The sequence below is a fragment of the Chrysochloris asiatica genome, unplaced genomic scaffold (genome assembly GCF_000296735.1).
Source record: "Chrysochloris asiatica unplaced genomic scaffold, ChrAsi1.0 scaffold00037, whole genome shotgun sequence".
NCBI classification, from domain to species: Eukaryota; Metazoa; Chordata; class Mammalia; order Afrosoricida; family Chrysochloridae; genus Chrysochloris; species Chrysochloris asiatica.
In genome coordinates, this window is record NW_006408555.1 from 16,110,863 (window position 1) to 16,119,139 (window position 8,277).

Consider the following 8,277-nt stretch of genomic DNA (forward strand, 5'->3'; position numbering starts at 1 on the left):
TAGGGAAGGTTTTTACATTTATCTGTGGGTATCCAGGGCTCATGTATGGAATTACTAACCAGCATAACTGAATAATCAGATAAGGGACATTTTGCTATGTCTGCTAGGTGGCTAAAGTCTGATCCTCAGAGCCTATGGTTTGGACGGTCAGCAATGCTTGGGCCCACAGGGAGTTGAACTCCTGACCGGGTCTGCACGGTCTGCATCAGATTCCCCCTTATTTATTATTTGTTTAAGGTATGAGCTTTTAAGATCACAGTTGTTGATTACCAAAGTAGGATGTAGAACATTGCCTTTGTGGACTATGTTATACCAGTTGATCTTGGTGTCCCTGAGATCATGGTCCTGAGGCTCCAAGACCCAGCGACAAATTCCTTCAAGGTGTTTGGTTATGTCTAAGAAGTTTTATAACTTTGCCCCCTGTATACTACACCACAATCATGGGTATATGTGCTGCAAAGATAAATACCCAAACACAGATATCCTCTGTCAAACCTTTATATGTTTGTGAGTAAACTCTCATTCTTCCTCCTGTACCCATTCAGCCTGAGTATCATCTGTGTACCCCATACATATTACTGGCATTACAGGAGTGTATATTTACCTATTTTGCCTTTAACCAAACCTTGCATTTCTCCCCAGGTCTCCCCTAGTCTCCATCATTTTTTTAAATCAACCTTTCTCTTATTGTATATTGCCTTTCCTTCACCCAAGTTAACATGTATCTACCCTCTAACCAGTGAATTACTTCCATTTCCCTCCCACCCCTGGTAAGCATCACAGAATGCTTCTTTTAGTGTGAAAAATGCAGAGTACTGCCCCTTAGGATAAGTAAAATTCAGGTATACATGAGTAGCTCTGTCTTTCTCAGCAGATCCATACCAACCACTTTATTATGTTTTACCTTGGGGCTTTTTCTTTCTTTCTTTTTTGTATTATGCTAAGATTTTACTGTGCTTGTTTTATTTTTAAATAAAAGCTTTCAATGTAATTTACATCGCGTGTAATGCACCCATTCAGAGTGCATAGTTCACTGTCTGTCAGTGTCTTCACAGAGTTGTGTGGCCATCAACATCATTAATTTGAGAACATTTACATCACCCTGCCCAAAAAGAAACTGTCACTCCTCATTTCCCTCCAACTCCCTAGTCCCTGACAACTACTAATCTATTTTGTCATTCTGGGTTTACCTATTGGGGTCATTGCATAAAAATGGAATCATACAATATATGGTCCTTTGTGACTGACTTCTTTAACTTTACATACTGTTTTCAAGGTTCATTCATGTTGTGCCACAAGTTGGCACTTCGTTTCCTATTAGTGTTGAAAGTTGTTGTTAAGTAGCTTCGAGTCGATTCCAACTCACAGCGACCCCACATAGAGTTTCCAAGGAGTGGCTGGTGGATTTCAAAACCACCAAGCTTGCAGTTCAAACCAACCTTTTGGTCCAGTGCTTATCCTGCAACGCCACACCAAGACTCCTGCTGTTGACTAGCATTCCATTATATGGACATACCACAGTTTTTATTCATGTATCAACTGACATTTGGATTTTTTCCATTTTGCGGTATTAAGAGTAATGCTGCTATGATTATGAACAATTTTTTGTATCATTGTGTATTTTCAGTCCTTTTATCTTTAAGGTTGCTATTTTCTTTGAGATTCGAATTAACAGTGGGAAGCACTGTTCTGTAGTGGCTAGGAGCTCAGACTTCATAGCGTGGCAGACTTAGTTATGTATTCTGGCTCTATCACCTCAGAGTTATGTGACCTTGGACAAGCTACTTAACTGTTCTGTGATTCAGTTTCCTCTATAAAATGGGGATACTTATGTGGTTGTTGTTAGGTGCCATCGAGTCGGTACCGACTCATAGCGACCCTGCGCACAACAGAACAAATCACTGCCCAGTCCTGGGCCAACCTCACAATTGTTGCCACGCTAGAATCCATTGATGCTGCCATTTTGCCAGTCCATCTCGTTGGGGGTCGTCCTTACCAAACATGATACCCTTCTCCAGCGACTGGTCCCTCCTGACAGTATGTCCGAAGTATGAGAGACAAAGTTTGGCCATCCTGGCCTCCAAGGAGCACTCTGTCTGCACTTTTTCCAACACTGATATGTTTGTTATTTTGGCAGCCCATAGCACTTTCGATATTCTCCTCCAACACCATAACTCAAAAGCATCAATTCTACAGTCTTCCTTATTCACTGTCCATGGCTTGGGTCAGGTGTACCTTAGTCCTCAAGCTGGCATCTTTGCTCTTCAGCACTTTAAAAAGGTCTTGTGCAGCAGATTTGCCTAATGCAATACATCGTCTAATTTCATGACTGCTGCTTCCATGAGTGTTGATAGTTGATCCAAGAAGAATGAAGTCCTTGACAATTTCAATCTTTTCTCCGTTGATAAGAATGTTGTTTATTGGTCCAGTGGTGAGGATTTTTGTTTTTTTTACATTGAGATGCAATCCATACCAAAGGCTGTGGTCTTTGATCTTCTTCAGTAAGTATTTTAAGTCCTTTTTGCTTTCAGACTATAGTCCCTACTTAATTGAGTATGAACATGCATGGGTGATACAAGTGTTATATGAGTGATAGCTATTGTTTTTATTTTTATAACTCAGTTTCTTTGTAGGAATCTTTTTAATTACTTCATATTGTGCAGATTAAGTTGAAACTGGATGAGATTGGCAAATTTATTTAATCATACACAAGTAAATTAGAATAGGTCACAGTATTCTAACTAAGAACCAATATTAAAGATGTCCGTGCCAGATGGAATGCCCACTGAGAATCCTAATGAGCCTGGCAGGACAGAGGTGACTATGACACACATGAACAAGGTTACTTTGCTCTGTCTGTATTTTCAGTATCAGTCAAGCTTCATATCTGAATCTTTTTGGAGAAGAAAGCCTTAGATTCTATTTGTGTTTCTTCATCCCCAGTTCCACCTCCTTGTTCCCTTAGCCATCTTCACACTACATTGGAGACTCCTTTCCAAGGTAGAAACAAAAGGTTTTGAAAACTCTGCTGAATAATTTTCGAAGCCTCTTACTTCACAGTTTTACCTAAGCAATCCCTATTGAGTGTAGTTAGTTTACCTTTAAGTCATCCTTCTTACTATTTCCAGAGTAATTTCTCAAGCAGCTTTTAAATAAAATCAAAAGTGTAGCTGTATAGTTTTTGAGTAATTTTAATGTATCTTAAAACTAAAATATTAATTAAAAGTGTTACAAATATGTGAGGGTATCAATGTAGTAAGGCCCCTCCATGAAAACAATTTTTGCTCCTTCCTCTTGGGACCTAGTGGTAAGACAGAAGTGATCCCATAAAGAACTCAGTCTGGATGCTGGTACTCTAAGGATTGCTGGGCAATTGTCCACCTTTGGCGCCTAACTAGATGGTGTTTTAGGTCCCACTCACTGTTTCATAATTTGAGCACCTACTTTGCTAGGTCCAGAGATTGATTAAAATGAAAATTATCCTGTCTTTACAGTATGTTCCTTCTAACATGTGAGATAAATCCTGCTAGGATATCCCTACCCCACCGTAGACTGTTGGACCAAAGTCCTAATGCATTTTTTCTGGGGTGGGGGGATATCTCTATGATCTGTCTCTTCCTTCCTGTTCTCAGCCTGGTGGGTATTTTAATGACACAGGCGGTCCCCAGTTGAACGTCTGAGGCAGTCAGCAGGAGGCTGGAGTGTGTGACTACACTGAGCATGTGTGGTCCTTTGGCTGAGCTGCCTCTGCAGCCTGGCTGACTCCTCCCCGAGGTGCTGCTCCGGACATTCCTTCCAGTTGTCATTCTCTGTCAGAAGTACGCCTAGGTTTTCTAACAGCTCTTGAAATCTCTAGTTTGGAATATGTGAGTTAGGCGACTCAAATGATATTCCACTGAGAGAGAATTTGTCATCGGCACATTAAGCAAACACAGATTCTGTTTCTCTCGCGATTGTAATCAGTCGGCATGGATGTCCAGCTCTTGTATTATATTTTTTCTATTGGCTGAATTTATGGGAAATTTTGTTGATTTGAATGCCAACATTTAGCAGACTTAAGGAGCTTATCAGACAGCCTAACTATGAACAGGTCTTGACAGTGGCCCATTTTGGCCCAGCATCATCACTAGGAAGGCTCCGTGGGTTCAGAATCTTTGAAGTGATTTATTTGCCTGACATTTCCCTCCTGTGTTCTCCATTTAGTTGAGCAACTTGCATCTTAAGGAAGAGAAAATCAAACCAGATGCCAATGGTGAGTGACTAAATGCTAGTTTTAAGCAGATGTATCTTTCTTTTGTATTTGTTTTGGCGTAACATCAACTACCTGGAAAATAACTTTCTATGTACCAGACAGACAGATGCTGACAGTTATTTGATTTGGGAACCAACAAGCTGAATTGTGTGATCACACTTTGCTTAATATAAGCATGAGGATGTCTAGTTGGCTTATAAAGTATTCATTTGTTTTTCTAACCAGGGGGATAGATAGCTAAAGATTATTTGTTGCTATTTTAATGTTCCTTAATTTGGGATGAGATATATGATCAAACAATCTGAGAGTTTCCCTATTCTAAATATTTTGAAATCAGATCTATCAATAACCTAAGATTTCCCATTAATTTTGTGTTGATATAGTTAATATTATGGGATGGTGGAATGTAACATTCACCTCACTTTGAATTCACATAACCTTTTTTTTGATGTATTCTTGTATTTTTATATAATTACATATCCTTTGTGTTGTGTTTTTCCAAAAATTAAGTTTGAATATATATTTGTATTATCAACAGTTTATATACATACAATTTTAGTGGCATTAAATTGTGCTCATATACTGATATCTTGTATTGTATATCACAGAAATTTCTGATAATTCTGCTATAATCATCTTCTAGTAACATTTGAAAAAATATTTACATTGCAAGGGAAAGAAATCCTCATTTTTAGGGTGGGTGAGGGGGCCTGGAGTAGGAAGGCATGAAAGTATAAGCAGCAGTATTTCATACCTTTGATTAGGAACAAGTTTTGTTTTGTTTTGTTTTTTTAAATCAATGGCTCGGTTTCCTCATTTCTTTCTTTGCTCCCTAGGCCTTTATGTCTGTATTGTCTCATAGAATTTGAATTGTCTCAGTTGTTGGGTATAGGATGTCATATTGAATGATGGCCACTTTATGTCTGATAAAGGTGCTGTTGTCAAGACCAATGCTAACACAGAGAAGACAGATGAAGAAGAAAAAGGTAACAGCCATAGAGCTACATAAGTGAGGGGCCATGGTTTAAGAGAAGAGTTTGAAATAAGGCCTTATTTTTATATCTAACTTGGCATGATCTGAATGGAAGTCACGGTGCTAGTATGAAAGTTCAACATTTAAAATTTACATTTTAGGGAAATTCTACATTGAACAACTGATGAACTTCAACAGCAGCAGAAAATATTCTCCGAATGCTTATGTCTTACAGAGCATTATAAAAGAAATGTTAAGCTGCATCCCCATAGACTAATGAAATAGTTCTTAATGAATGGTATTTGTTAAGTACCATCAAGTCGGTTCTGACTCATAGTGACTCAGTATAGCGTTTCCAAGGAGCGACTGGTGAATTTGAACTGCCGACCTTGTGTTTCAAACTGACCTTGTGGTCCAGTGCTTTATGCTACCCACAGTGTCACACCAGAAGTCCTTAGTAATTAGAAGCATTCAAAATGGATGACAAGATGTAAATAGCTTATAAAGGATTAAGGTATTGATAGTTGTTGTTAGGTACCATCGAGTCTGTACTGACTCATAGCAACCCTATGCACAACAGAATAAAACACTGCCAAGTCCTGTACCAACTTCACAGTCATTGCCAAGTGTGAGCCCATTGCTGCTGCCACTGTGCCATTCCATCTCGTTAGGGGGTCTTCATCTTTTTCTTTGACTGTCTACTGTACCAAACATGTTATCCTTCTTGAGGAACTGGTCCCTCCTGATAAAATGTCCAAAGTATGAGAGATGAAGTCTGGCCATCCTGGCTTCCAAGGAGCACTCTGGCTGTACTTCTTTCAACACAGATCTGTTGGTTTTGGTCAGCTCATGGTGTTTGTAATATTCTTCTCCAACACCATAACTCAAATGCATTAGTTCTTTTACAGTCTTTATTATTCACTGTCCAACTTTCACATGTATATGAGGTTACTGAAAATACCATGGTTTGGGTTGGGCATACCTTAGTCCTCAAGCTGACATCTTTGCTTTTGAATACTCTAAGGAAGTCTTGTGCAGCAGATTTGCCTAATGCAATATGTCGTTTGATTTCTTGACTGCTGCTTCCGTGAGTGTTGATGGTGCATCTGAACAAAATGAAGTCTTTTGAAAACTTCAATCTTTTCTCCATTTATATGGATATAGTTGATTGGTCCAGGGGTAAAGACTTTTGTTTTTTTTTTAATATTGAGTGCAACCCTTAACAAAGGCTGTGGTCTTTGATCTTCATCAGTAAGTATTTTAAGTCCTCTTCACTTTCAACAAGAAAGTTTGTGTCATCTGCATATGGCAAGTTGTTAATGAGTCTTCCTGCAATCCTGATGCTACAGTTTTCTTCATATAATCCAGCTTCTTGGAATATTTGCTCAGCATACAGGTTGAATAAGTATGGTGAAAGGATACAACCCTCGCATACACCTTTCCTAATCTTAAACCATTGGATGTTCCCTTGTTCTTTTCGAACAACTGCCATTTGGCCTATGTACAGGTTCCTCATGAGCACAATTAAATGTTCCAGGATACTCATACTTCGCAATGTTGTCCATAGCTTGTCATGTCCACACAATTGAAAGCCTTTGCATGGTCAGTAAAGCACAGGTGAACGTCTTTCTGGTATTCTCTGAAAGAAGAATACCTGTGCTGTATTGAGTATGCAAAAGCTTTTTATCAAGATACAGACTTTTAATTCCAGTTTATTTTAATTGTTGTGATTTATTTTAGCTAATAGTTGGAAATTTATTTTGATTGCCAATAGGGGAATAAATAATTGGTCTAGATTGGATAAATATATAGCCTCAGAAAATAGATAGCCTTGATGGGGAAAAATCCTGTATCCAGTCGATTCCAACTCATAGCAAAGCTGTACTGAGAAGAGAATTCTGGAAAGACTTGATGCTAACTAGTTCATGGGGGTATCATATTTTTTCCTTTTATGAAACACCGTTAAGGGGAGAAACATTGGGATAAAAGAAGGATAAAAATGGTTGCAGAGTCCTGGTATGGCACTGTAGGATAAGCATTTGACCATCAGGTCGGTTTAAACTGCAAGGTCAGTGGTTCAAACTCACCAACCACTGCTTGGAAACCCTATACAGGGTCTCTATGAGTCAGAAACAACTTGAAGGCACTTAACAACAACAACAAGAATGCTTGCACAACTTGAAGAATGTAATTAGTTTCACTGAATTCTAGAAACTGTTGAATTGATACAAGTTTTGCTGTGTATATTCTCAACAACAAAGAAAATAAAATATACAGTTAAAAAATAATGGTAGTCTGGAATAGAGGAGATATTTCTTCTGCTGAAAAAACTTTAAAAATTATATTTATTAATATGTGATCTACCATGGAGTAGAAGGTCCCATTTGTCTCTTATTCTTTGTACATGTTGTCAGGAGGAACCAGTCACTGAAGAAAAGACATCTTGCTTGGTAAAGTAGAGGATCACCAAAAAAGAGAAAGACCCTCATGAAATGGGTTGATACAGTTGCAGCAATGATGGGCGCAAACCTAACAATTGTGAGGATGGCACAGGACCAGGCAGGGTTTCATTCTGTTGTGCAAGGGTCGCTATGAGTTGAAACATCTTAGTTGGCACCTAACAAGAATTTAAAAATACAATGGCAGTTGAATTCAGGCTAGCTCATTGTGGATTTCATGGACTTTAAGGAGCTTTGCTCTCCTTCTCTGACAGAGGACAGAGCTGCCCAGTCCTTACTCAACAAGCTGATCAGAAGCAACCTGGTGGATAACACAAACCAGGTGGAAGTCCTGCAGCGGGATCCAAATTCTCCCCTCTACTCTGTGAAGTCTTTCGAAGAGCTCCGGCTGTGAGTACTTGGTTATTTTGTTTTGCATGTAAATAGAGATCAGAAGCCTCTAATAGGAGCACTGGTTGTTGTTGTAGTTGTTTATTGCCTTTGAGTCATAGTAACACTGTATAGGGTTTCCAAGGAGTGGCGGGTAAGCTTCAACTGCCGATCTTGCTGTACAAGCCAGCTTTGCAGTCCAGCACATTAGCCCACAGTGCCAC

General features: G+C 39.0%; 1 protein-coding gene across 3 annotated transcripts in view; it reads left to right on the forward strand.

Moving 5' to 3' along the window:
- The window catches only part of DDX19B (DEAD (Asp-Glu-Ala-Asp) box polypeptide 19B), a 30,488-nt gene that overhangs the window by 8,892 nt on the left and 13,319 nt on the right, over nucleotides 1-8,277 (forward strand). For all 3 annotated transcript variants that reach the window (XM_006860176.1, XM_006860175.1, XM_006860177.1), the window contains exons 2-4: nucleotides 4,204-4,252; nucleotides 5,185-5,238; nucleotides 7,939-8,074. In XM_006860176.1, coding sequence (XP_006860238.1) covers nucleotides 4,204-4,252; nucleotides 5,185-5,238; nucleotides 7,939-8,074 — 239 coding nt within the window. The remainder of the gene's footprint in view (nucleotides 1-4,203; nucleotides 4,253-5,184; nucleotides 5,239-7,938; nucleotides 8,075-8,277) is intronic.